Source organism: Hemiscyllium ocellatum, chromosome 31 (assembly GCF_020745735.1).
Source record: "Hemiscyllium ocellatum isolate sHemOce1 chromosome 31, sHemOce1.pat.X.cur, whole genome shotgun sequence".
NCBI lineage: Eukaryota > Metazoa > Chordata > Chondrichthyes > Orectolobiformes > Hemiscylliidae > Hemiscyllium > Hemiscyllium ocellatum.
This window is the reverse complement of record NC_083431.1, coordinates 44370336-44397932: the sequence shown is the minus strand read 5'-3', so window position 1 is coordinate 44397932 and position 27597 is coordinate 44370336. Positions and strand designations below refer to the sequence as shown.

Sequence of the window (27597 nt, the reverse complement as noted above, 5' to 3'; positions counted from 1 at the left end):
ATTCCACATTGTAATGACCCTCTGAGAGAAAACTATTCCTCTTTCTCTCCATCTTAAAGGGAGGCCTCTCAATCCCAAACTATCTCTTCCAGTTCTACTCTGTCCCCAGGAGAAAAAAAACATTTCCCTGGTATCCACCATATCCAGTCCCTGCTGGATATAAGAATCCCTACAGTGTGGGAGCAGGCTACTTGGCCCATCGAGTCCATACCGACCCTGAAAAGAGCATCCCACTCCCTACATTTCCCATGGCTAATCCATCTAGCCTGCATACTATGGACAATATCCCATGGCCAATCCACCTAACCAGCACATCTTTGGACAGTAGAAGAAAACCAGAGCAAATCCATGCAGACCCAGGGAGAATGTGCAAGCTTCACACAGACAGTCACCCGAGGCTGGAATCAAATCCAGGTCCCTGGCGCGGTGAGGCAGCTGTGCTAACCACTGTGCCATCCTGAACCTTGTACATTTTAATGTGATTACTAATTCTGAAGATGAAGCATGGGGGTGAGGATGTTGGATGGTGTCATATTTAACTATGTCTAAAGATGTAAGGTTAGATTGTTATCTCATACAATCACACGGGTTTTAGCTCATTATCTCTTCAAGTGAGATGCTGCGTAAATTATTTGGTGAGTTGCAAGGGCTACTGATCCTTCTCACCGCTGATGGACCTACCAGGTTTGAAGGCTCTGGCACCATACTTAAAGGCCATTTCGATTCATCTCAGATGCTGCAAGCCAGGACAGATGTGTGGGATGGGTCTGATGGGATGACCTTTTAATCCAGCCAGCCAGGAAGGTGATGGATCTACTCTCCATGACCCAGTCCAGCAGCACCTGAAGCACAGTTTTGTAAACATGGGAGCAAGTTTAGCCTAAGGTTCACCTCAGATGCTGCAAGCCAGGAATGGTCCTTCAGGCTGTGCTGGTTGCCCCCATGAAACCAAATATGGGACCATAGACTAAACCTGCTCCCATGTTTACAAAACAATGCTTCAGGTCATGGAGAGTTGATCCATCATCTTCCTGGCTGACTGGATAAAAAGGCCATTCCATCAGACCCATCCCACATGTCTGCCCTCATTCTTTTAAATGCCAATGAGCAGAATCCTAATTAATCCATTATCCCCTCACATCAGTCTCGCCATCCCAGGAAACAATCTGGTAAACCTTTGTTACATTCCCTCCATCCTTTCTCAGATAAGGAGACCAAAATTGCACACAGTACTCCAGGTGTGGTACCAATTATACCAACACATCCCTGCTCTTGTACCTGAATCCTCACACTACATAGGCCAAAACACCATTCACCTCCTAAAGCACCTGCTTACCTGCAACACTTACTTTCAGCACCTCTCCCTTTCCCAATCTGTCGCCATTCAGATCATAATCTGTTTTTACTAACCTCACATTTATCCACATTATACTGCATCTGTAATGTAACTGCCCACTCACTCAGCCTGTCCAAATCACATTAGAGTATTTCTACATTCTCCTCACAGCTCCACATCCCCCTCCCACCCAGGCTGTGTTGTCTGCATGTTGTGACACTAAAGTTGACATAATGTGGGATCAGGATGAAGAAGCAATTCAGGTATCAGGTTTCCAAACTCCAGCCCAAGATATCTTTAGATTAGATTAGACTTACAGTGTGGAAACAGGCCCTTCGGCCCAACAAGTCCACACCGACCCGCCGAAGCGCAACCCACCCATACATTTACCCCTTACCTAACACTACGGGCAATTTAGCTTGTCCAATTCACCTGACCCGCACATCTTTGGACTGTGGGAGGAAACCGGAGCACCCGGAGGAAACCCACGCAGACACGGGGAGAATGTGCAAACTCCACACAGTCAGTCGCCTGAGTCGGGAATTGAACCCGGGTCTACAGGCGCTGTGAGGCAGCAGTGCTAACCACTGTGCCACCGTGCCGCCCCCAAATCTGTTCAATAAAAACATAAGAATGAGGAAACATAGCTCATACAATCCTGGAATCTGCTCCACTCTCTGATAACCCAAGGGTCAGTATGTATTGGCACTTTAAGTAAACCAGTGGCCCCACTTAGTGCTCTGGGGAGATAGGTTCAAATCGTGAAGCCCATGGAATTAATATTCACTTCACACATCTAGAATATAAATAATGCTAATAATAAGTAAGGAAGTGGTAAGTTTGTGGAATTCTTTCCACAGAGGGCAAAACATTAATGTTTTCAAGAAGAAATTATGTGTAATTTTTAGGACTGAAGGGATCAAAGGGATGAAAGAGAGAGCAGGAACTGGGTGCTGAGTTAGATGATAAGCCATGATCTTATTGAATGGTAGAGCAGGATCGAAGGGCTCAAAGGCCTACTTCAAAGTTTGTGCAAAGATTTGTAAAGCCACACACTCAGACAACAAGCAACATGAATTTGACTGGGAAAACACTACTATCATAGGGCAAGCCAGACAGAGAACAGCCAGGGAATTCCTAGAGGCATGGCATTCATCCACAAACTCCATCAACAGACACATCGACCTGGACCCAATATACCAATCACTACAGCGGACAGCTGAAACTGACACCCGGAAGTGGCAAGGACAGACCACTATAAATGCTGGAAGAAACATCAAAGAAGCGCTTCGCAGGAGGCTCCAGAGCACTGATGATGTCGCCTAGCCAGGGGACGAAACGTTTGCAACAAAAACTTCCAGCTCGGCGAACAGAACCACTACATCAAAGGCCTACTTCTGTTCCTATTTTCTATGTTTCTATGTATCACTCATGGTAAAAAGCCATCTGATTCACTAATGTCCAGTAGGGAGGGAAATCTGCCTTCTCTACCTGGTGCAGCCCCTTCTTGTGACTCCAGACCCATAGCCATGTGGTTTACCCTTAACTGCCCCCTGAAATGGCCACAGAGTCAGTCAGTTTGAGGGCACTCAGAGATGGGCGACACATATTGGTCTTGCTGGCAATGCCCACATTTCTGCTGCCTCACAGCGTCTGAGACCCGGGTTCAATTCCCGACTCAGGCGACTGACTGTGTGGAGTTTGCACGTTCTCCCCGTGTCTGCGTGGGTTTCCTCCGGGTGCTCCGGTTTCCTCCCACAGTCCAAAGATGTGCGGGTCAGGTGAATTGGCCAAGCTAAATTGCCCGTAGTGTTAGGTAAGGGGTAAATGTAGGGGTATGGGTGGGTTGCGCTTCGGCGGGTCGGTGTGGACTTGTTGGGCCGAAGGACCTGTTTCCACACTGTAAGTCTAATCCTGTGAAAGAGTAAAACAAAGCCGTAGGATTTTCCCTAAGGTGTTGACATTTCATCTCCACTGTCTTCCTCTGACCCCATACAGCACAGTCTGGTGCCCAAAAATACATCTTGAAAATAGTAAACAAAAACTGAAAGAACTGTTGATGCTGTTAAGCAGAAACAAAAAAAACCCCAGAAATTGCTGGAAAGGTTCAGTAGGTAGAGTGACCTTTCCTCAGAACAGAGTTAGCTTGAACTCTGATTTCTCTCCACAGATGCTACCAGAGTGTCTGAGTTTTTCCAGCAATTCCCCTGTTTTTGTTCTTGAAAATACCATTGCACTGAACAATCACACCCTCTGGATAGAGAACTCCAAAGGTTTAATAAGATAGAATTTCAATGACAAAATTCTCATTAAGGAGCCAATTCTATTTTCACAGTAATTTAACACGGCAGCTCTTTAGCTTAGACGAAATTGATTTTCTTGCAGTGCCTTTCAGGGGGAAAAAAATAGAATTAGAAACAGGAAGCTGAAAAAAAACTAGAAACTAACTGGCCTCTGATCCTTAGAGTGCTCTCTTTTGCTGACTTAAAGGTTATCGGTTTTTTCAAAAGAAAAGGAACGTGTTCTGTGGTCCTATTTTCTGATGTTTTCTGGCCAATCAGTTCCTCAGCTATCCTGTGGTGCCGCCCCATTCTGAGTGAAAGCAGCCGAATTAAAGTGCACATGGTAACTTGTCAGTGAGAGGTTGGTCTGATCAGGTTGGCTGGGCTTGTGTGTCTGTGTGTATATGAAAGAGAGAGATACCCCGCAGAGCTGTCCCTTTACCCTGTCTCCAGGCGCTGGCTCAGTCTCTCGCCAGGAAACTTTGAGGACGACTCTCCCTTTACTTCTCTCTCTCTGTTGGAGTTTCTTTCGGAACTGGCCATGGCAAAACGCAGTTCCTTATTCCTGAGGATCGTTGAAGGAAAGAACCTACCGGCTAAAGACCTGTGAGTATGTGTCTGTGCGTTTGGGAGACCCGGGAGTTGGAGCTGCTGTTTTAGACAGGTCCTTTGCATAAAGTGAAAGCAGAAAGGGCTTGAATTGTAGGATTGTTCGTTTTGCTGATTTCTCCTTTCCAAAATGAAACTGGAGCTGAGAATAAAAAGAAAATAACCTGGATGGGAAGTTCATCAGGCAGAATTTGGGATTTGTTCCAGACTGGAGTATAAATGTAGTCCGGAGTTAGACCCGGTGTGGATGTGAATTGGGAGCCGGAGCTCTCGGTCTGTCTCTGGGTGGTTTTGTTTTGCTGCATTGCTGCGCTGCTGTGTGTCACTCAGCATCTCCTCCCATCTCCACTGACAGCTCCGGCTCCCCTCCCCAGCCCCTGCCCCAGGGCCGGCCACCCTTTTCTCACTGCCCTCCTGTCTTGGACCTGTCACACCGGGTCAGGAGCTGGGATCCCGGCGGGGTCCGGAGGAAAACCCGGGGGAGTCGTGCCTCCTCCAGCTCCATTGTGCCGCCGCCTGTTCAGTGGAGCTGTCCCTGTCTCTCTCTCTCTCTCCTGAAACTCCTGACTTGACCACTCTGAGTGCTGACCTACAAGTCTGCAACCTCTTCCATTCATAACCAACATCCTGATAGTTTTGAGCCAGGAACCAATCTTTTGCTGTCCCCAATTCTTATTTTTCATATTAATTCTTTCACTCTTTTTAGCTCTCCATGCCCCTTTCTCTCAGTTGTGTGTCTATCTTCCTTTTCTCTCTCCCTTGCTCTCCTCTCTCTGCCTCTTCCTTCTCTCCCACTTTATTCTTCTCCCTTTGTCTCTATCTCCTCCCTTTTTCCTCTCTCACACAGGAGATTTTTTTAAAATAAAAGATAGCGAGTCGTGAAGAGAGAATAAGCAAGAACTTGGTCAGTGGATGAAGGAATGAATTGAAGGAGGCGAAAGCGATGGAGAGTTAGCACAGATGTCACTCTGAAGGGAACCACTAATACATCAAACGTTCATGTGGTCCATTCAAATGAAAAGCAACTAAACTAAATGATAACATGTTTATCAATGTTTATCCCCTGTAGTTCTCACTGCTATCAGACACAGAGGAATACATTATTTCTCTCTTCCCTACCTCATTTTGGAGTTGCAGTGGGGAACCCTTAAAACAATGATTCCACTAGGTGCTGTCATAACTCCAGCAGGAGCCCAATTGAAAGCACGTAACTTCTGTCTTTCTCTGGAACACTGTGCCGAAACTCTATGGAATAAAATATTCCTGCACAACGGGCAGATATAGGCAAGAGTGAGGACTGCAGATGCTGGCTATCAGAGTCAAGATTAGAGTGGGGTGCTGGAAAAGCACAGCAGGTCAGGCAGCATCCGAGGAGCAGGAAGATCGACGGTTTGGGCAAAAGCCCTTCATCAGGAATGAGGATGAAGGGCTTTTGCCTGAAATGTAAATTTTCCTGCTCCTCGGATGCTGCCTGACCTGCTGTGCTTTTCCAGCACCCCACTCTAATCTTGACAAAGGACAGATATGTTTGTCATTGATGTAGCCTCATACAGCTGCATCAGAACTATCCCCATAATGTCTACTTAAGGTAGGTGATTGCCCAATGGTATTATCGCTAGACTATTACCCAGTGACGAGAGTGGGGTGCTGGAAAAGCACAGCAGTTCAGGCAACATCCGAGGAGCTGGAGAATCGACATTTCGGGCACAAGCCCTTCATCAGGAATCTAGTGACTCAGTTAATATTCTGGGGATTTGGGTTTGAATCTGGCCTTGGTAAATAGTGGAATTTGAATTCAAGAATAATCTGGAAATAAGATTCTAATAATGATCACAAAACTCTTGCCATTTGTCAGGGGAAAAAAACTATCTGGTTCACTTTAAGGAAGAAAATCTGCCATCCTTACCTGGTCTGGCCTACATGTGACTCCAGATCCACAGTGATATCATTGAGTCTTAATTAGATTAGATTAGATTACTTACAGTGTGGAAACAGGCCCTTCGGCCCAACAAGTCCACACCGACAAAGCGCAACCCACCCATACCCCTACATATACCCCTTACCTAACACTACGGGCAATTTAGCGTGGCCAATTCACCTGACTCGCACATCTTTGGACTGTGGGAGGAAACCAGAGCACCCGCAGGAAACCCACGCAGACACGGGGAGAATGTGCACACTCCACACAGTCAGTCGCCTGAGGCGGGAAATGAACCCGGGTAATTAGGGGTGGGCAATAAATGCTGGTTCAGCCAATGATCAGTGAGTGAATAAAAATAAAAGTAGCTCTTTTTTGGAATCTCCATCAACAACAGTGTGCTGGAGGTTTCAAACAAAAGGTATAGCCAAGAAATGTTTAATTGTGAATGAAGCATGGAATTCCAACAGACCATTTTCCATTCACTTCTTTTCTATCACAAAGTGGTGAGTCAACATGATTTTCAAAGAAATTACCTTTCAATTAAAGTCCCACTCTAGAGGCTTGAACACAAAATTTAAGCTGACAGTTCAGTGCTTTACTGAATGACTGCAGTACTGATTAGATTGCCTACCGTATGGAAACGGCCCAACAAGTCCATACTGACCCTCCAAAGGATAACCTACCCAGACCCCTGCCCTATATTTACCCCGCCTAATGCATCTAACACTATGGACAACTGAGCATGGCCAATTCACCTGACCTGCACATCTTTGGATTGTGGGAGGAAACCAGAGCACCCAGAGGAAACCCACACAGGCAGTCACCCGAGGCTAGAATTGAACCCAAGTCCCTGGCACTGTGAGGCAGCAGTACTAACCACTGAGCCACCATACCACTTGTGCTATTGGCAACGCCATCTTTCTGTCATAACATTAAAGGCTATATGCCAAGTGCTGGAAGTGAGATTCATGTAAATTTAGAGTGCTGCGGTTTTTGTTGGTGTAGACTCATTGGACTGAAGGTCCTTTTTGTTCTGTATGTTTCTATGATTCAAGCTATAAAACTTAAGGCTGTATCTGTCCACTTAGGCAAAATATCCCATGCACATGCTGAAGAACGTGAAGTACAGCAGACAGTTTGTCTTTGTTGCCTTGGCTAATATTTATCTCTTAACTGCTCATCTCAAAACTCGCTAATCTCTTAACTGCTTTCAAACTGAAATGAATCATTGCTGCTCATGGGAGCTTGCTGTGTGTAAAAAAAGGTTACCATGTTATCTGCACTACAACAGTGATTACACTTCAAAAGTGCTTTATTGCTTTGGGATACCCTAAGGAATGAGAGGTACTATATAAATGAACATCTTTGTTTTTCCAATCGAGAAGGGTGGGGAGACAGGCCGTTAAAATTTTTAAGGCAGAAGTAAATAGATTCTTGTTAGACAAGGAGAAGAGAATGTGGAATTTGTAAGAAACAAATCAACAACGAGCCTATAGAAAGGCCGAGAGCCTTATTCTGCTCCTAATATGTATGTTTGTATTTTCATTCCCGTATGACCTGTTTGGTACTCATAGTCCAACTAAATTTAACTTAATAAATCACATCGTTAGGAGAGTAATTCTGTTTCTGTTTGACTGTCTTGTTGAATCTTTGGAAGGACATCCAAACTGATCAATAGGATTGTGTCCCTCTGCTTTGTGTGGAGATCTCTCATCTGTGACGGATTTTCACCTTGGCTATATGAGCTGGAAGATCTTAAAATGGAATCAATGCGCTGTATCCCAGTTTGACATTCAGTATTAATACAAGCTTTGAGGAAAGGGAACATGAGTTTGAGCTAGTTTGAGGCAAGATAACTACACTGTTACCATGGAAACAGAAAATTTATAGCACAGAAGGAAGCCATTTGGCCCGTTCTGTGCCCACTGAAAAAGAATTAGCCTGATTAATCCCACTTTTCCGCTCAGTGGTTTACAGCAATTTGATTGTACATTTAAATGCTTTTTAATGCAAGGTGGGTTTCTGCCTTTAACACCCTCTCAGACAGCGAGTTCCAGACCCACCAGCAGACAAACAAGTTCTGCTCAACTCACAAATCAGCTCTGTACCCTCTCTAATAGGATCACATCTTTCTTGTAAAGTAGCAGCCAGAAATCTGAGCACGAATCTAGCAGTGACTGAACTAATTAACCTCTTTGCTCTTACAGTCTGTCTCTCAACTACTAAAGGCAAACATCCAGTAACTTTATTTGATGCCTGGGGTGAATCAGCTGCAATCTTGTTGAATGACAGGACAGGTTTGAGGGATAGAATGGCCTACTCCTGCTCCTCTTTCTTAAGTCCTTACTCATCTATCCTGTTACCATCAGGGATCTGAGGACTTGCACAGGTTCCTCTGTTCCTTTATAATTCTCAGGGTATCCCATCATTTATTTTATACTCTCTTACCTTGTTTGCCCTCCCCAATTGCATTAACTCACCTTCTGCAATTTGAATTTCATTTGCCACTTGCTTGTCCACCTGAGCTGTTCACTGATATCATTGTTGCGGTCTATAACTTACTTCTCCACTATCAACCATACAGCTAATTGTTTGGCATCAACTGCAAATGTCTTAATCATGTTCCCTACATTTAAGTTACTCGTATATTACCACAAAAAAAAACCAGATCCGTGAATGATTGAGCCCTGCACAGCTCTGGTGGAAATGGCTTGTCAGACACAAAGACATGGAGCCGATTTTGGATCAAACTCACCAATGACCCTTGAATCCTACAGGCTCTTACTTTTCCGATGAGTCCACCATATGGGTCCTGACATGCTCAGTGGCTTCCTTCTGCACTGTTACATAGAAAATAGGAGCAGGAGGAGGCCAGTCAGCCCACTCCACCTTTTAACACTATCACATTTGATCATTCAACTCAGCCCCCGTTCCTGTTTTCTACCCATACCCTTCAATCTATTTAGCCCTAAGAGTAATATCTAGTTAAAGGCTTTCAATGTTTTGAGCTCAACCACTTTCTGTGGCAGCGAAATCCTCCGGCTTTCCATTCTCTGGGTGAAGAAATTTCTCCTCATCTCAATTCAAAATGGAAAACTCTGTTTCCTTGGTTCTGGACTCCCCAGTCATCGGAAACATCCTTCCAGCATTTACCCTGTCTAATCCAGTTGGAATTTTATAGGTTTCTATGGGGTCACCTCTCATTTTCTAAACTCTAGTCCTAATATAGTCCTAATATAGTAAATATAGTCCTAATCAATCCAGTCTCTCTTCATGTGTCAGTCCTGCCAACTTAGGAATCAGCCTGATAAATCTTTGTTGCATTCCCTCCATAGCCAGAACATTCATTCTGTGATTGTCAAAAACCTTGCTAAATTATTTGAGAGGATTTGAAAATGATGGTCAAACCTTTTGCCATGTCCTCCCTTGCTTTCTTAGAGGAGTGATATACACTTCATGGACTTTAGTTTATCTACATTCAAATATTCTAAATCCATTAATAAATTCTCTCTGGTTATGTTTATGCTATTCAATTTTCACAGTTGTCCTTCTTGGCAGCAATGTCTGCATCATTCCCTTTTTGTGAAACAGCATAAGGTATTCATTATAAACAATTCCCCTGTCTCCTGGTTCCACACATTATCTTTTAGGTCTCTTACGGGCCCTGATCTTTCCTTAGTTTTTTTTTGGCTCTTTATGTAAAGATTTACAAAGCATCTTTACTTGCCAAATTTTTTTATGCCCTTCCTAGTTTTGTTTTCGTACATTCCTTTTAAATGTCAGCCTGATACATCTCTGTTCCAGGCTCCACTTTGTATGTCCTTTCATATTCGAAGCAGTGGTACTTGGGGTGTTGAGATTTGTGAATTCAATTGTGTTTTTATTTGTAGGAGGATATTGGTTCTGAAACTTCTTTATCTCCTTCTTGAATATCTAGTACTGAAATATCCTCAAGAAACTGTTTCCAGTCCATTTTTAGCAAATTACATCAGATTAATAAAACTGGTCTTTCCCAATTTAGAAAGTGTATGCTTGGTTTATCTTTGTCCTTTAACATGTCTATGCTAAATCCAAGCGAATGACGATCACCACCACCAAACTGCTCTCCCCTTCCGGTTTATCAGCTTTATCTTCTAAAAATCAATCCAGAATTTACCGCTTTCTTATATGATTTACTACAAAATGGCTAGAAAAGTGATCCTGGGTGCATTTTGAGGTTGCTGTGCCCTGTTTATCGTTCACATTGAGGAGTAATATCACTGACTAACATCACGAGGCCAGACTAATGCACAAAGGCCATTAATAAATCTGGAATATAATGTTAGTCTCCGTAATAGTGCCATGAAACTAACATCAAGTTCACTACTCTCCTTCAGGGAAAACAACCTGCTATCCTTGCCTGGTCGGACTTAGTTGTCACTTTAGACCCAAAACATACGGTTGATTCTTAACTGCTCTCTGAAATGGCTGAGCAGGCCACTCAGTTGGAGGACAGTTAGGGAAACAAATGCTAGCCTTGTCAGTCATGCCCACATCCCATGAAAAATATAGTGAAAGAGAACGTTGAGAGAGCTGACTGTCTTAAAATAACTGTCCTATGATTTCTAAAATTCTTGGCAACTTGCCTACTTTCTAGAGAATGATTGCACCTTTCTTTTCTTCAATTCTATGTCCTCATTTGATGTGCCTTCTTGCTTATCACCCCTTGCCAGATTTTATTAAACTAATATTGCAAACCTTCCCTTGTTGCCTGACACCCTCTTTATTCTATCTGAAACCTCTACAATCAGAGATATCAAGCTGCCATTCCTCCACTTAGAGCCATTCTTTTCTACAATAGTTATGATATCATACTTTCCAGAATCTATTTGTGCCCACAACCCATCTTGCTAATTCACTAGATTTGCATTAAAATGCTTAGCACATATCATTAAAAAACTCCTTTCTTATCTTTTCTGCCTTACTCAGTTTCTGATTTCCATTTCGAATTTCTTCTTTTGAATCTGTGCTCATTTATTGCACACCTAGCTCACTATAACTGGCATCAGCATGACAATGTTTAAAATTGCCGAAGTATAGGGTGGCTCAGTGATTTAGTGGTTAGCACTGTTGCCTTACAGTGCCGGGTACCTGGTTTCAGTTCCACCTTCGGGTGCTTGTATGTGTAGAGTTGACACATCTTCCCCGTGTCTGCGTGGATTTCCGCTGGGTGCTCCGGTCTCCTCCCACAGTCCAAAGGTGTGCAGGCTAGGTGGATTAGCCCTGGGAAATGTAAGGGATGGGGTAGGTTTGGGTTAGATGCTCTTCGATGGGTTGGTGTGGACTCGATGGGCTGAATGGCCTGATTCCACACCGTAGGGATTATATGCTGCTATATCCTGTGCACAAAAAAGCAGGAGATATGCAATCCAGCCAACTGCTGCCCTTGTAGTCGACTCCTGACCACCAACAAAGTGATGGAAGACGTCGCCACCATACTGCAGGAAATAACTTGCTCGTTGATGCTTAGCTTGGGTTCTGCTTGAGCCACTTTGATCCCAGACCTAATTAAGATCCTTGTTCAAACATGGCCAAAAAAGCTGAACTCCAGAGGCGAAGTGAGAGTGACTGCTCTTGATCCAAGGCAGCGTTTAATTGTGTAAGGCACCAAAGAGCCCAAGCAAAGCTGGACTGATCTGGACTTAAATAGGAAAACCTTCTGCTGGTTGGAGTCAGAGATCACAGTGGAAGATAGTTGTTGGATACCAATCACCTTAGCTACAGGACATTTCTGCAGGATAGTGTTTCAGGCCCAACATAGAGCCATAGAGTCTTTGAGATGCGCAGCACGGAAACAGACCCTTTGGTCCAACTCGTCCATGTCAACTAGATATCCTAATGCAATCTAATCCCATTTGCCAACACATGGCCCATATCCCTCTCAACCCTTCCTATTCAAATACCCATCCTGATGCCTTTTAAATGTTGCAATTGTACCAGCCTCCACCATATCCTCTGGCAGCTCATTCCATACACGTACCACTCTCCGTATCAAAAAATTGCCCCTTAGGTCTCTTTTAAATCTTTCCCATCTCACCCTAAACCTATGCCCTCTAGTTCTGGACTCGCCCGCCCCAGGGAAAAGACTTTGTCTATTTGTCCTATCCATCCCCCTCATTATTTTATAAACCTCTGTAAGATCACCCCTTGGCCTCTGACGCTCCAGGGAAAACAGCCCCAGCCTGTTCAGCCTCTCCCTATAGCTCAAATCCTTCAACCCAAGCAACATCCTTGTAAATCTTTTCTGAACCTGTTCACATTTCACGACACACTTCTGATTGGAAGGAGACCATAATATTCCAAAGGTGGTCTAACCAATGTCCTGTACAGTCACAACATAACTTCCCAACTCCTATACTCCGTGCTCTGACCAATAAAGGAAAGCTTACCAAACACCTTCACTATCCTATCAGCATGTCTGGTACAAGAGCTTCCTCAGCACACACTGTTCCACTGGGGTCACTGGTTAGTGACCAGGCGTGGGAGTTGTTACAGATTACTCACCAATCTGACTGAGGCTGAAGGGACCACCCCCTCTCTCTCCCAACTGCATCGCTCTGGCTGAGATAAACTCACTTAGTAACAGAATGAGGGAATTACTGATTTGAGGGTCTCAGTTAAACACTGCATTGATGCAAGGGGTGGTTTATCTTAAAAGTTCTGTCTTTGGGTTTCCATGTATATAGAGGAATATGAAGAGACCGACCAGTTCTCATCCCTTTTTAGTTACCACAACCACAAGTTTAAGGTTATAATTACTGCAAAGTTATGTGGATACTGGAGATCAGGAAATAAAAACAGGAAGTACTGAAGAAACTCTGCAGGTCTGGCAAAGCCTGTGGAGAGAGAAAACAGAGTTGATCTTTTGATATCAATATGACTCTTTTTTTGAAACTCCAGAGTTTGACACAAGAATGATACTGGACTTGAAATGTCGGCTCTGTTTCTCTCTCCATTGATTGCTGAGTTTCTCCCTCTGAAGAACATGCTCTTTCCTGTGGAGAATGTCTTCCCTTTTGGGTTAATCTCTTAAATTTTAAAGTTTGATTCTATTCTGATTCTATTCTAATCTTGTCAGGTCAGAAGTTAGATTTTGATAGATGTTTCAGTTTTCATATTGGGTAATAATGCTCCACTGCAGTGACATGGCTGAAATATACGGGCTTGTTGGTAAACCCCTGCTTTTCCATGGAGCCCTATTCTATAGTCTGGGACATAAATTACATTCTGTCGAACTATGCAAACCACAGGTCCATCTGCAATTGGGCCCATGAATAATGTGCATACATTTTAAAGACGTTAATTTAGTTTCAGCCAGAAGAGAGAAACATACACCATACAATGATATTTTTCACTCCTTTACTCTTTGCCGTTAGCTACATCACTACAACCTCACCATTTAGTGCACAAGGTTAAGTTGCCGTAGTCATCTTCAGTTGCTTCATCAATGACCTTCCCTCCATCATAAGGTCAGAAAATGGGGATGTTCATTGTGCAATTATCAATGTTCAGCATCATTAGCGACATGTCCATATGCAGCGTAACGTTGGCAATATCTAGGTTTGGGTTGAGAAGTAGTAATTGCCAGACAATGACTATCTCCAACAAAAGAGATTCTAACCATCATCCCTTGCTGTTCAATGGCATTACCATTGCTGAATCCCCTATCATTACCATTCTGGGGGTTACCATTGACAAGAAACCCAACTGGACTTGCCAAATAAATATTATGGCTGCAAGGGCAAGGAACCCTGGAATGAAAACTCCCACCTTGACTCCCCAAAGCCTGTCCATCTGTTATGTACAAGTTAGGAATGTGATAGAGTCCTGCTGTCTAACCCAGATGAATGCCTGTAACAACATTTAAGAAGCTGGACACCATCTAGGATGAAGCAACCTGTTAGATTGATACTTCATCTCCAAACATTCATTTCCTTCATCACTGAAACACGACGACAGCACATTTCAAGATGCGCTCTCGAAATCCACTGCAGAAAATCATTAGTACCTTTGGTATTCTGAGTCAAAATCCTGGAATTCTCTTCCTAACAGCCTGCTTCTCCAATAATTCTATCCCCCCCCCCCACCTCCACACACACACACACACACACACACACAATTCAATAGCTCTGGAAGGCAGCTCAGCACTAACTTCGTGCTGGCAATAAGTTCTGGCTTCAGGCAGTGATGCCCACATTTCATGAATAGACGTAACAAAAATTACCTCAGCAGCTCATCTATTCACCTGCACTATCCTTCTGTCTCTGTACTCACTAACATGTGGTGCTCGGATTAATCTAAAGATTATGTCCTTTTGAGATCCTTCTTTTTAAATGTTTTTGCAAGCTCCTCAAAATCTGCTTGCAGAGCTCATCCCTCATTCTACCCTTGTTGTTGATCGCGATAAGGACTGTGACCCTTGGCTGGCTGTTCATCGTGTCTGTTGTGTATTTGGCACCTATGGTGGACTGTCACTTTAAGGGCTTTTGCCCGAAACATCGATTTCGCTGCTTTCTTGGATGTTGCCTGAACTGCTGTGCTCTTCCAGCACCACTAATCCAGAATCTGGTTTCCAGCATCTGCAGTCATTGTTTTTACCTTGTCACTTTAAGAGTGCAGTCACATGACAGCTTGGCTACGTCATCGGCCATTTCACCGGGAGGCAGCTCAGTCGAAGCTTGGTGCCTGCTCAGCAATAAAGCTCCTGCCCTTGAACACCTCGACGCCCTGCTCCTTAATGGAATGTAACACAAGAAGAAAACAGACAACAAGGATAAAAAAATCTGCTTTGAGATCAATTGGATGGATCCACCAATTTGAAAAACAAAACGGAATCGTAGTCCCTTGGATAGGCCGAGGAGGCATTTGGATGTTAAAAAAAAATGAAAAGGCACTATCGTTGCCCTGAAGTAGGTAGAGTTAAGAAAATTTTTAAAAACAAACTGCATTCAACCCAAGGAGGTGAACAGTGCAGAAGAGATGGCCACATGCACTACCCTGAAGAAAAGCTGGGAGTAATGAGTACTCTCCATTGGAGAGAGACATTGAAAAATGTGGTGCTGGAAAATACAGCAGGCCAGGCAGCATCCGAGGAGCAGGAGAATTGACGTAATTCCTGAAGAAGGGCTTATGCCCGAAACGTCGATTCTCCTGCTCCTTGGATGCTGCCTGGCCTGCTGTGTTTTTCCAGCACCACATTTTTTAACTCTGGTACTCCAGCATCTGCAGTCCTCACTTTCTCCCAATGGAGAGAGATGATCTGAGATAGGAGTCTCCTAGGCTGTCCCAGGAATTGCTTCTTCTGAATGGGAGGCAGCAAGGTTGTGCATCGTGCTATAGCCCTCCCATTTAAATAAAAAGGGTGGGGAATTTTGGCCCTGTGGGACCTTATGTTGGAAATGCAAAGAGTTAGAACTCCACACAGAGAAATTTAATTATTTTGTTCAAGCTAACAAGATAGAAGCAGCTTTAGTCATCCCAGTGTTTCTGGGAGGGACAGTGGGTAACACTCCTGGGGAGTCTGGTACAGCCAGAGAAACCAGGTTCCAAAAATGAAGAAATAGTAGGGATGCCTCATAACTATTTTTCACCAAAACTCATTGGTGATTGCTGAAAGGTTCAGATTCCACACAGAAAATCAACATTAGTGGGCGGCACGGTGGCACAGTGGTTAGCACTGCTGCCTCACAGTGCCAGAGATCCGGGTTCAATTCCCGCCTCAGGCTACTGACTGTGTGGAGTTTGCACGTTCTCCCTGTGTCTGCGTGGGTTTCCTCTGGCTGCTCTGGTTTCCTCCCACAGTCCAAAGATGTGCGGGTCAGGTGAATTGGCCATGCTAAATTGCCTGTAGTGTTAGGTAAGGAGTAAATGTATGGGTGGGTGGCGGGTTGGTGTGGACTTTTTGGGCCGAAGGGCCTGTTTCCACACTGTAAATAATCTAACGATGGTGTATGTATCTCCCAGATCATAGCAATTATTAAAGAAATAAGGCAAATTTGGAGACAACTCTAAAGATTCTGTCAGAGACTGAGTAGTGTGTGGTTTAAGATCTAAAGAAATCCAGATTTGGTTAGTGATGGAAAGGGTTGTAGACTTAAAGAAAGCAATGGAACCAGCAGCACAAGAAAGCTCAACAGCTAAACCCAAGTATGGTGGCCTCAAAATGGTGACTAAGAGGCAAGTATCAACACAGACTCAAAAATGCTATTGCTGTGGATAAACAGATCATACAGCAGCAAATTGCTTATAAAAGAAGCTGTATGCAGAAACCGAAGTAAAAAAGGGCAGATTAAATAGGTGTGTTTGTAGAAGAAACACAAACAACATACACCAAAAGTACAGAAACAGACACAAATCTAAATTGTACATAAAAGGGCAGGAGGAAAGCCCACACTCTCAGTCTGAAGAGGAGCTGTTATTAAAGATGCCAGCTGTTGCTAGTAACACTAACTAATATTGGGCCACTCCCTTACTGAATGGCAAATCGGTAAGAATGCATGTGGACATGAGAGTGGCGGTTTCAATGATACCTAAAAGTACGAACCAAAAGCAGCTGAGTCACATTGTGCTGCAACTCTCAAAAATTATATTCCGAGCTTACAAAGCTGAAGTCTTTAAGGGGTTGTCTCAATGTGAATGTACAGTTAGTTATATGGTTACTCTGGATTTGTCCTTTCATGTTGTCAAAGGAGGGAGGCTATTTGGGTGGAACTGAGAAATAAGAAAGGGATGATCATCTTATTAGGATTGTATTAGAGACCCCCTAGGTGAAGGGGTAAATGTAGGGGTATGGGTGGGTTGCGGGTCGGTGTGGACTTATTGGGCTGAAGGGCCTGTTTCCACACTAAGTAATCTAATCTAATCTAATAGTCAGAGGGAAATTGAGAAACAAACTTGTAAGGAGGTCTCAGCTATCTGTAAGAATAATATGGAGTTATGGTGGGCGATTTTAACTTTACAAACATTGACTGGGACTGCCATGGTGTTAAAGGCTTAGATGGAGAGGAATTTGTTAAGTGCTTACAAGACAATTTTCTGATTCAGTATGTGGATATACCTACCAGAGAAGGTGCAAAACCTGACCTACTCTTGGGAAATAAGGCAGGGCAAGTGACTGAGGTGTCAGCGGGGGAGCACTTTGGGGCCAGCGACCATAGTTCTATTCATTCTAAAATAGTGATGGAAAAGGATAGACCAGATCTAAAAGTTGAAGTTCTAAATTGGAGAAAGGTATTAGGCAAGAACTTTCGAAAGCTGATTGGAGGCAGATGTTCGCAGGTAAAGGGATGGCTAGAAAATGGGAAGCCTTCAGAAATGAGATAACAAGAATCCAGAGAAAGTATATTCCTATTAGGGTGAAGGGGAAGGCTGGAAAGTATAGGGAATGCTGGACGACTAAAGAAGTTGAGGGTTTGGTTAAGAAAAAGAAGGAAGCATATGTCAGGTATAGACAGGATAGATCGAGTGAATCCTTTGAGTATAAAGGCAATCAGTGTACACTTAAGAGGGAAATCAGGAGGACAAAACAGGGACATGACATTGCTTTGGCAAATAGAACTAAGGAGAATCCAAAGGGTTTTTACAAATACATTAAGGACAAGAGGGTAACTAGGGACAGAATAGGGCATTTGTGTGGAGCCACAGAAAATGGGGGAGATACTAAATGAATATTTTGCATCAGTATTTACTGTGGAAAAGAATATGGAAGATATAGACTGTAGGGAAATAGATGGTACATCTTGCAAAATGTCCAGATTACAGAGGAGGAAGTGCTGGATGTCTTGAAATGGTTAAAGGTGTATAAATCCCCAGGACCTGATCAGGTGTACCAGAGAACTCTGTGGGAAGCTAGAGAAGTGATTGCTGGACCTCTTGCTGAGATATTTGTATCATTGATAGTCACAGGTGTGGTGCTGGAAGACTGGAGGTTGGCTAATCTGGTGCCACTGTTTAAGAAGGGCAGTAAAGACAAGCCAGGGAACTATAGACCGGTGAGCCTGACCTCAGTGATGGGAAAGTTGTTGGAGGGAATCCTAAGGGACAGGATGTACATGTATTTGGAAAGACAAGGACTGATCAGGGATAGTCACCATGGCTTTGTGCGTGGGAAATCATGCCTCACAAACTTGATTGAGTCTTTTGAAGAAGTAACAAAGAAGATTGATGAGGGCAGAGCAGTAGATGTGATCTACCTGGACTTCAGTAAGGCATTCGACAAGGATCCCCATGGGAGACTGATTAGCAAGGTTAGATCTCACGGAATACAGGGAGAACTAGCCATTCGGATATAGAACTGGCTTAAAGGTAGAAGACAGAGGGTGGTGGTGGAGGGTTGTTTTTCAGACTGGAGGCCTGTGACCAGTGGAGTGCCACAAGGATCGGTGTGGGGCCTTCTACTTTTTGTCATTTACATAAATGATTTGGATGCCAGCAAAAGAGGTGCAGTTAGTAAGTTTGCAGATGACACCAAAATTGGAGGTGTAGTGGACAGCGAAGAGGGTTACCTCAGATTACAACAGGATCTGGACTAGATGGGCCAATGGGCTGAGAAGCGGCAGATGAAGTTTAATTCATATAAATGCGAGGTGCTGCATTTTGGGAAAGCAAATCTTAGCAGGATTTATACACTTAATGGTAGGGTCCTGGGAGTGTTGCTGAACAAAGAGACCTTGGAGTGCAGGTTCATAGCTCCTTGAAAGTGGAGTCGCAGGTAGATAGGATAATGAAGAAGGCGTTTGGTATGCTTTCCTTTATTAGTCAGAGTACTGAGTACAGGAGTTGGGAGGTCATGTTGCGGCTGTGCAGGACATTGGTTAGGCCACTGTTGGAATATTGCGTGCAATTCTGATCTCCTTCCTATTGGAAGGATATTGTGAAACTTGAAAGGGTCCAGAAAAGATTTACAAGGATGGAGGATTTGAGCTACAGGGAGAGGCTGAACAGGCTGGGGCTGTTTTCCCAGGAGTGTCGGAGGCTGAGGGATGACCTTATAGAGGTTTAAAAATTATGAGGGGCATGGATAGGATAAATAGGCAAAATCTTTTCCCTGGCGTCAGGGAGTCCAGAACTAGAGGGTATAGGTTTAGGGTGAGAGGGGAAAGATATGAAAGAGACCTTAGGGGCAACCTTTTCACGCAGAGGGTGGTACGTGTATGGAACGAGCTGCCAGAGGATGTGGTGGAGGCTGGTACAATTGCAACATTTAAAAGGCATTTGGATGGGTATATGAATATGAAGGGTTTGGAGGGATATGGGCCAGGTGTTGGCAGGTGGGACTAGATTGGGTTGGAATATCTGGTTGGCATGGATGGGTTGGACCGAAGGGTCTGTTTCCATGCTGTACATCTCTATAACTCCATGAAATCTTCCAGCTTTTACGGGAAGAACACGACTTGGGAAAATAAAACTCAACTGTGCTGAGTTTGAGATTATCAGATTCTGAGATTGACGTGCCACAAATTCTAAAGAAACATACTTTGGTTTTAATCGGGATCTGGGAAGCATGGAAACGATTTCTGTCAAATTGAAAATCAAAGGTAAGAATCAAGCAAAATGTTGCACAGAACAGTGCCTCATGCAATCAGTCCAAACGTCAAGGCAGAACTAGAGACACTGGTCAAGATGGGGGTACTTGAATCTGTAAATAAGTGATTGAAACCAGTGATGATGCAAAATTGATTGGTATGTATCTGTGGTGATTTTATGGTCACTATTAATCCAGCACTATGTGCTGAGCAGAATCATTTGCTTTTAGTCAATTACCTCTTTGCTCAGTGAGGTGGAGGTCAGCTTTTCAGTAAAATTGACCTTAGTCAAGCCTGTCTTCAGATTAATGTAGAACCTGAGTCACAAGTATTCAAAGATTATAAAACATAAAAGACTGTTCAAATACAAGAGACTGCACTTGCATTATTCCAACCTGCAATGGATAAGATTTTAAGTCAATTGATAGTCCAATGTTACCTAGATGATATTATAGTCATGGCAGAAATGAAGAAGAGCATCTCCACAATTTAGATGCTACTCTTCAGACACTTGTAGATTGTGGCCTAAGAGTGAGGAAAAAGAAATATGATCTTCTTAAATCTTCCATCGAATACTTAGACCATGTTATTGATACTGAGGGACTACATAAGTCACCCTCAAACAAAAGCATAACTGAGGCACTGACACTTAAAAATGACTACCAACTGTGATCATTTTCAGGCTTGCTAAGTTACTGTGGCAGGTTTGTCCCACATCTTGCAACCGTTCTCAAGTCAATGTACAGTTTATTATGTCAAAACAATAATTGGAAATGGGAAGATCACTGTGAAAGAACTGTTAGACTAGTCAAAGAGGCTATGTTGAAGTTATAAGTCCTGACCCATTTTTACCCAAAGGTACATTTTCTGTTAGCGTGCGATGCATTACCATTTGGAGTGGGAACAATCGTTTCTCACATTAAGCAGGGTTGAAGGAAAGTCAATAGCTTTTGCATCACGTGCAACTTTCGGATGAGACATTAAACTGAGGCCCAACCTACCCTCTCAGATGGATGTAAAACTTCCCATGATGTTACTTTGAAGAACAGCGGGAGAGTTTTCACTGGTTTCCTTGCCAAATTTTACCCTTTGATCAATGTCTCAATGAAGATTATCTGGTGAGCATCACATTGTTGTTTTGGGAACCTCGCTGATTGGCTGCCAAAGTTTGTTCAATATAACAACAACCACAATTCAAATTGTATTTGATGAACTATAAAGTGTTTTGGGATGTTATGTAGTCATAAAAAGGTGCTGTATAATCACGTGATTAGATTCCCCACAGTATGGAAACAGGCCCTTCGGCCCATCAAGTCCACACCGACCCTCCGAAGAGTAACCCACCCAGACTCATTTCCCTCTGACTAATGCACCTAACGCTATAGGCAATTTAGCGTGGCCAATCTACCTGACCTGCACATCTTTGGCTTGTGGGAGGAAACTGGAGCAAACCCACACAGACATGGGGAGAATGTGCAAACTCCACACAGACAGTCACCTGAGGCTGGAATCAAACCCAAGTCCCTGGCGCTGTGAGGCTGCAGGACTAACCACTGAGCCACCTTACACAATTCTAAGAGAAAAAAAACCTCCCAGTGTAAAATAAGCATTGACAATAAACTGGTTTGTGAGTCAGTAATTCCAGTAAATGATGTGACCAGCAGCTTGTACTTCTGCTAGTAGTGGTTTGCTCTCACCTCAAGGCTGCGTGCAGGATCCTTTATTTGCACATGGTCCCGAGGGTGCTGGAGGGGATGTATTGTTCCTGCTCTGTTCTTTTCACCGGTCACACGTCAACTGAGGCAGTCAGACCTTGTGATCATTTCACCTCAGTACAGGCGATGAATAGACATTTTTTACAACTGCAGTTGCATTTATGTAGCACCTTTAAAATCGTAGAACACCCCCAAGGTGTTTCACAGGAATGTTATGAAACAAAACTTGACAATAAACCACAGTGACAGGGAAGGTGACCACAATGTTAGGCAAAGGAAGAGAGATTTTGAACAGCCACACAAAGGAACTTTGTAAGGCACCAAATAAATTGAAAACTGCGGCCCGAATTTTGGCAGAGGCACAAGGGGTCTCTGAGTTAACCAGGATGGCAGAAAGCCCTGATTCTGGCAATCTCCCCCGAACATGGTACACCGTTTTTGTCAGAGAGGGAATGAGAGTGGGTTGTATTTTACACATCCACACCTCACAGAAGCAGCTACTCATGCAATAACCTTCAGTCAGATTCTGTTTTCATTAGTGTGCTTCCAAATCACAGCCTGTGGGCTTTAGGACCTTGAGGAAAAGGTTTCATGCTGACAAAGTTATTTGGAGAGATAGAGTACCTTTTTGTGGATAAGTCAGGGATTCCTTTGGAGAAAGTGAGGACTGCGGATGCTGGAGATCAGAGCTTAAAAATGTGTTGCTGGAAAAACGCAGCAGGTCAGGTAGCATCAAAGGAACAGGAGAATCGACGTTTCGGGCATGAGCCCTTCTTCAGGAAAGAGGAGGGTGTGCCAAGCAGGCTAAGATAAAAGGTAGGGAGGAGGGACTTGGTGGAAGGGCGTTGGGAATACGATAGGTGGAAGGAGGTTAAGGTGAGGGTGATAGGCCGGAGAGGGAGTGGGGACGGAGAGGTCGGGAAGAAGATTGCAGATCAAGAAGGCGGTGCTGAGTCCGAGGGTTGGGACTGAGAAAAGGTGGGGGGAGGGGAAATGGGAAAGCTGGAGAAATCTGTATTCATTCCTTGTGGTTGGAGGGTTCCTAGGCAGAAGATGAGGTGCTCTTCTTCCAGGCATCGTGTTGCCATGGTCTGGCGATGGAGGAGGTCAAGGACCTGAATGTCCTTGGCGGAGTGGGAGAGGGAGTTAGTGTTCAGCCACGGAACTGTTAGGTTGGTTGGTGCAGGTGTCCCAGAGGGGTTCTCTGAAACGTTCTGCAAGTAGGCGGCCTGTCTCCCCAATGTAGAGGAGGCCACATCGGGTGCAGCGGATGCAGTAAATGATGTGTGTGGAGGTGCAGGTGAATTTCTGACGGATATGGAAGGATCCCTTGAGGCCCTGAAGTGAAGTGAGGGGGAGGTTTGGGCGCAAGTTTTGCATTTCTTGCGGTTGCAGGGGAAGGTGCTGGGAATGGAGGTTGGGTTGGTGGGGGATGTCGATCTGATGAGGGAGTCGCGGAGGGAGTGGTCTTTCCGGAATGCTGATAGGAGTGGGGAGGGAAATATATCCTTGGTGGTGGTGTCTGTTTGGAGGTGGCGGAAATGACGAAGGATGATACGATGTATCTGGCGGTCGGTGGGGTGGTAGATGAGGACCAGTGGGGTTCTGTCCAGGTGGCGATTGGAGGGGCGGAGTTCAAGGGCGGAGGAGCAGGAAGGGGAGGAGATGCAGTGGAGAGCATCGTCAACCACGTCTGAGGGGAAATTGTGGTCTTTGAAGAAGGAGGCCATCTGGGTTGTTCGGTATTGGAATTGGTCCTCCTGGGAGCAGATGTGGTTAAGGCGAAGGAATTGGGAATATGGCATGACATTTTTATAGGGGGCAGGGTGGGAGGAGGTGTAATCTAGGTAGCTGTGGGAGTCGGTCGGTTTATAGTAAACGTCCGTGTTGAGTTGGTCGCCCGAGATAGAAATGGAGAGGTTTAGGAAGGGGAGGGAGGATTCTGAGACGGTCCAGGTAAATTTGAGGTCGGGGTGGAAGGTGTTAGTAAAGTGGATGAACTGTTCAACCTCCTCGTGGGAGCACGAGGTAGCACCGATACAATCATCGATGTAGCGGAGGAAAGTGTGGGTGTGGTGCCAGTGTAGCTGTGGAAGATGGACTGTTCCACATATCCTACGAAGAGACAGGCATAGCTGGGGCCCATGCGGGTGCCCATGGCTACTCCTTTGGTTTGGAGGAAGTGGGAGGATTGGAAAGAGAAGTTATTCAGGGTGAGGACCAGTCAGTCAGTCGAAGGAGGGTGTCAGTGTAAGGTTACTGGTTGGTTTGGCGGGAAAGGAAGAAGCGGAGGGCTTTGAGGCCTTCGTGATGGGGGATGGAGGTGTATAGGGACTGGATGTCCATCGTGAAGATAAGGCGTTGGGGACCGGGGAAGCGAAAATCATGGAGGAGATGAAGTGCGTGGGTGGTGTCCTGAACGTAGGTGGGGAGTTCTTGGACTAAGGGGGACAGGACAGTGTCAAGGTATGCAGAAATGAGTTCGGTGGGGCAGGAGCAGGCTGAGACAATGGGTCGGCCGGGGCAGTCAGGTTTGTGGATTTTGGGCAGGAGGTAGAAACGGGTGGTTTAGCCTCAGCAATATAAAGCTCGGTGTGCCAATCTACCACTGTGCCTCCCTTGTCTGCCGGTTTGATGGTGAAGTTGGGGTTGGAGCGGAGGGAGTGGAGGGCTGCACGTTGCGGCGGTGAGAGGTTGGAGGGGGTGAAAGGGGTGGATAGGTTGAGGTGGTCAATGTCGTGATGGCAGTTGGCTATGAAGAGATCGAGGGCGGATAAGAGGCCGGCACGGGGTGTCCAGGTGGATGGGGTGTGTTGGAGGTGGGAGAAGGGGTCGTCAGAGGGTGGGCGGGATTCCTGGTTGAAGAAGTAGGCGCGGAAGCGAAGGCGGCGGAAGAAATGCTCGAGGGGAAGGTCTGGAGGAATGGTGAAAATACGGCAGGGCTGGGAGCTAGGACCTGGTGTGGGACTGGAGCTGGGAGTGGGGGCGGGGTTAGGTGAAGGGACGAGTTTGGCATGGCAGGGTGTTAGGTGTGGGGGTGGAGATTGGCATGGGGCCGGGATCAGCTTGGGGGTGGGGATTGGCGTGGGGGTGGGGATTGGCGTGGGGGTGGAGATGCATGCGGCGTGGTCGTTGTGCAGGCGAGTGATGTCACTGAAGTAGATGCGGCGACTGCAACTCCGGGGGCGGAAGTGGCTGCGGTGAATGCAGAAATGGTGTTGTTCCCGGTGGTTGCGGACCCCATGGAGGCCGCGAATCTGTCGGCGATGGTCTTCCTGGCGATCATGGAGCAGTTGTCTGGGCAACGATCGTGGAGGCTGCATGGTTGGTGGGGGCGGAAGTGACGTCATGGTTCGCGGCGGCGGTTGCTGCAGCGGCCGCGTGGTTAATGGCACCTGAGCGCTTCCAGAGGCCGATGGGATTCCTTTGGGCAAGATATGATGCCCTTTGGGATTGTTAAGAACTTAAATGAAAGTGGATATAAAGTGGACAAGCTTTGAGTAACCATTAAGCCTTTGAGGCATTTAAATCTCCTGTCCCTTAAATTGATTGAAAAAAAAGCAGCTTGTAATTTCAAGCTTCACTGTGTGCCTGATGGTTTCAGCTCTTAGTACAGAAAAATCTAATCTCCTTAGGACACCTGATCCTCTAATATCTCCTCCAATTTTGTTTTGTATTGCATGGACTTCATTTACTTATAAGTAGAACCATATCTCTAGGGGATATTGCTGACATCAATAACCAAGTCAACAGCTCATGTGCTATATCTGGAGGTCCTTAAGTCCTCTGGTCATCCAAAACATGTACTTTAAACTTGATTCTTGATTAATCATCTGAACACACTGCACTGTGGGAAACCTCTCAAATGCGGAATCCCCTATTTATTGTTACACAATAGAAGAAAATATTTAATCAGAATTCAAATCCACACTGAAGGAGCAAGCTTTATTTCAGTTCACCTCATTTTATAAAACTCACCCTCTATTGATGACTAGCTCCCCATATTTATGTAACCCATTCACCCCAATTTAATCTTTTATTGACTTAGCAATCACCTGTTCCATTGGGTCGCAGATCTTATTCAATTATAACATTTATTATTTGGACGTTAGGTTGCTGTCTTGAATCTCCAGTGTTTACGTGAATATTTCACTCTTAAAATAGCAACCTTTTCCAAAGAAAGTACAGCCACTACTGTATGGGTTCCTTCTCAACCACTCGGTTGCTCATGCCAACAATGTAAGTTGGAATATAAACAAGACGTGTTGTCATCGTTGCTTCTTTAGCTCACAAAGCTGAACTTCTTCGAGCAGTTATTTCAATGTTACTTTCCGAAGAGAGATTGTAAATAATAGGTGGATGCTGATAGCTTAAGACTATAAGATATTGGAGCAGAAATAGGCCATTCGGCCCATCTGGTGTGCTTCACCATTCGATCATGGCTGATATGTTTCTCAACCCCATTCTTCAGCCTTTCCCTGTAAAACTTGATCCCCTTACTAATCAAGAATCCATCTGAAAGGTACTCCATGCAGCCCTTGCAGCCCTCTCTAGCAATGGTTTCCACAGATTCACCAACCTCTGGCTGAAGAAATTCCTCTCATCTCAGTCCTCCTTTCACTGTCACATTTGTTTTCTTAAAACTGCTTCATCCCCTTCCCGAAATCCATCAATCTCTGTCCTTTTTTCCCCCCACCCCAAATTCTCTCTGTGTATTTATCCTTTTAGTTTTCAACCTCTTTAAAATTTCTTCTGAAGAGCCATCTTTACATCCCAGGTGTTTGGTCACTTCTGTAACTTTTGTGAACAGACATTGGTTTCAGTAAGGCCTGTCCCACCTACTATTATTGCTACCACCACGCGCGCGCGCACACACACACACACACACACACACACACACACACACACAACACTAGCTTATACACCCTGTGCCATTTGCTGTCCATTCCTAATATAACCTACCAAGCTGAACCATGAGTCACTGCAGCCCAGATACTCCAGATGTTCAGTAGGAATTTCCAATAGGTCAATGGTGATGAAATGGAAGTGGTAATCTACCTCCCTGCAAAGTTTTTTTTTGTTTTAAGTGGACCAAACGCAGAGGTTCCATTTGTTGGTTGGGAGCTGAAGCCAGGTCCTGATGTTGAGGGCATTGAAGCAGCAGCAGACCTGAAGTACAGAAGTTGTTTTGTAATGTTGTACTTCTAATGTTACTTATTGGGATGTGGTTTCAAACTAACATGGCTGAAACTGTTCAGTGCCTTGGTTAGAAGCAAGTATTGTGCTCGACGTTAAGGTATATTTTTGTGGCTTTATTTCAATCATTCACACATATAGACATACAAAGTTGGAGCAGGGCAAGGTTATTTGCCTGTTTAAGCCTTCCCCATTATTGTATGATCAAGGCTGATTTGAATTCTCCACATTCTATCCCATCATTGATAACCTTTCTTCCACTTCCTCACCAAGACACAACCACTGCCTTAAAGCTATTAAAAGACTCTGCTTCTACCTATTCTGGGGGGGGGGGGGGAGGGGAAGAACACCTGCCTGCTTTCAGATAATTTATAGGTGGCACAGTATCACGGTGGTCAGCACTGCTGCCTCCCAGTGCCAGAGACCCGGGTTCAATTCCTGCCTCAGGGGACTGACTGTGTGGAGTTTACACATTCTCCCTGTGTCTGCGTGGGTTTGCTCTGGCTTCCTCCCACAGTCCAAAAATGTGCAGGTTAGGTGAATTGGTCATGCTAAATTGCCCGTAGTGTTAGGTGTAGGGGAATGGGTCTGGGTGGGTTGTGGGTCGGTGTGGACTTGTTGGGCCGAAGGGTCTGTTTCTACACTGTAAGTAATCTAATCTAAAAAGGTCACCAACCGCCTTTATGTATAACAGCACCAACAAACTACAATTAATTCAACCCCAAAAACATCCAGTTCCTTCCAGTTGAAGTTCACTTATAGTTATTTACAGTTGACTAGGAAGTTCACAGAAGGACCGTCTGTGAAAAAAGAATTCACTTCAAGTCCCTGCATATGCACATACATTAAATGTGTTCCCCTGACCAAGATAGAAAATAGTCCAGCACATTTGTACTTTTGTGGTGGAAGAACTCTAATTGCATTAAATGATGTAGACTCCTGCCTTCACATAAATCCACAGGAGGTAGTTATCTGA

At 44.7% G+C, this 27597-nt stretch overlaps 1 protein-coding gene across 1 annotated transcript in view; it reads left to right on the top strand.

Annotated features, from left to right (window-relative positions):
• Nucleotides 1-3988: 3988 nt before the first annotated feature.
• Nucleotides 3989-27597, top strand: part of rasa4 (RAS p21 protein activator 4) — a 248801-nt gene continuing 225192 nt past the window's right edge. Inside the window, exon 1 of the mRNA XM_060848013.1 lies at nucleotides 3989-4224. Within this exon, the coding sequence (XP_060703996.1) occupies nucleotides 4160-4224 (65 nt within the window). The 5' untranslated portion in view covers nucleotides 3989-4159. The remainder of the gene's footprint in view (nucleotides 4225-27597) is intronic.